General features: G+C 47.6%; 1 protein-coding gene across 1 annotated transcript; it reads right to left on the bottom strand.

The window, feature by feature from the left end:
* Positions 1-501: 501 nt before the first annotated feature.
* H257_14173 (hypothetical protein) lies at positions 502-1,093 on the bottom strand (the record flags this gene model as incomplete). Its single annotated transcript, XM_009841928.1, has 3 exons — positions 502-722; positions 819-912; positions 996-1,093. The coding sequence occupies 3 exons, from the start codon at positions 1,091-1,093 to the stop codon at positions 558-560; spliced, it is 357 nt and encodes a 118-aa protein (XP_009840230.1). The 3' UTR covers positions 502-557.
* Positions 1,094-1,109: the final 16 nt, after the last annotated feature.

Raw genomic sequence — 1,109 nt, 5'->3', positions numbered from 1 at the left:
AGCAAACCGCTACCGGCCAGTGTTGGCCCATTCAAGATCATTGCAGTACGTCCAAACGGCATCGTCATCATCGATCGTCGAAAATACCTGGAATCAATCTCGATCCGGTGGCTATTGCCGGCCGCTAGGACATGGGGGGGAATGTCATGACGTACGCAAAGAGCATGGTTGAAGACCCGGACTCTACAACTACAAGACCAAGACATGGTTGGAGGTCCATCTTCAACGGCCAGCGTTTACATGCAACGACACACCTTCTTCCATCAATGCACCCTTTTTCCTACATCCGCAACGCACTACATCTACATCCATATTCCACTCAAGTTAGACAGAAGGCTCACCATTGAAGGCTGATCTCCCAAACCCTACGGATCTGTTCTACAAAGGCATAGCTCAGTTCCGACAGATCGCCTAAGTCTTAATCTATCACTTCACATTTTTACATCACTCCCCCACATCGAATACCGGGTTTGTGACAGACATCCACTTAACTCACATACGCACGAATGGAATACAATTGATATACAAGACGACTGTGACGTGGGTTACTACTACTTTTAGCACTTGTGGTGGTACTTGAGCTTATCCAAGAGGAAGCTGAGTTCCACCGCCTTCTCCTTGAGGGATTGGTATCGATTGCTCGCACTAAAGTGCCCAGAGTCCAGATTCATCTTGAGCAGGACCTGGTTGTTGTCGGTCTTCAAGTCACGCAACTTCGCCACCTGTATACACGGCACATAAATCAAAACCTCATAAATAATAAATCCAAAACGGATAAAATGCCGCCTCCAATTACTCGTAACAGACAATTAACTTACCCATTTCGTGGCTTCCCAGTAGGCCACGCGGGGATCGAAGAGGCCACTGGTCACGAGCAGGTTGGGGTACGCTTGGGCCTTGACATTGTCATAGCTGCATATCCGTTAGAAGTTATATCGTACGTAAAATTCCGTTCCACGTAAACTATAGATATGACGTTTTAAGATAAAACGTACGGTGAATATTGCAACATGTACTCGAAATATTCGAGTTCGTTCGGGTTGCCCCACTCGGCCCACTCCATCGTCGTGAGTGGAAGCGTGGGGTCGCTCATGCTGTTCATCACATCG

This window comes from Aphanomyces astaci (genome assembly GCF_000520075.1).
Source record: "Aphanomyces astaci strain APO3 unplaced genomic scaffold supercont1.54, whole genome shotgun sequence".
Lineage (NCBI taxonomy): Eukaryota > Oomycota > Saprolegniomycetes > Saprolegniales > Verrucalvaceae > Aphanomyces > Aphanomyces astaci.
The sequence above is the reverse complement of the archived record's forward strand: the minus strand, read 5'-3'. Positions and strand labels throughout refer to the sequence as shown.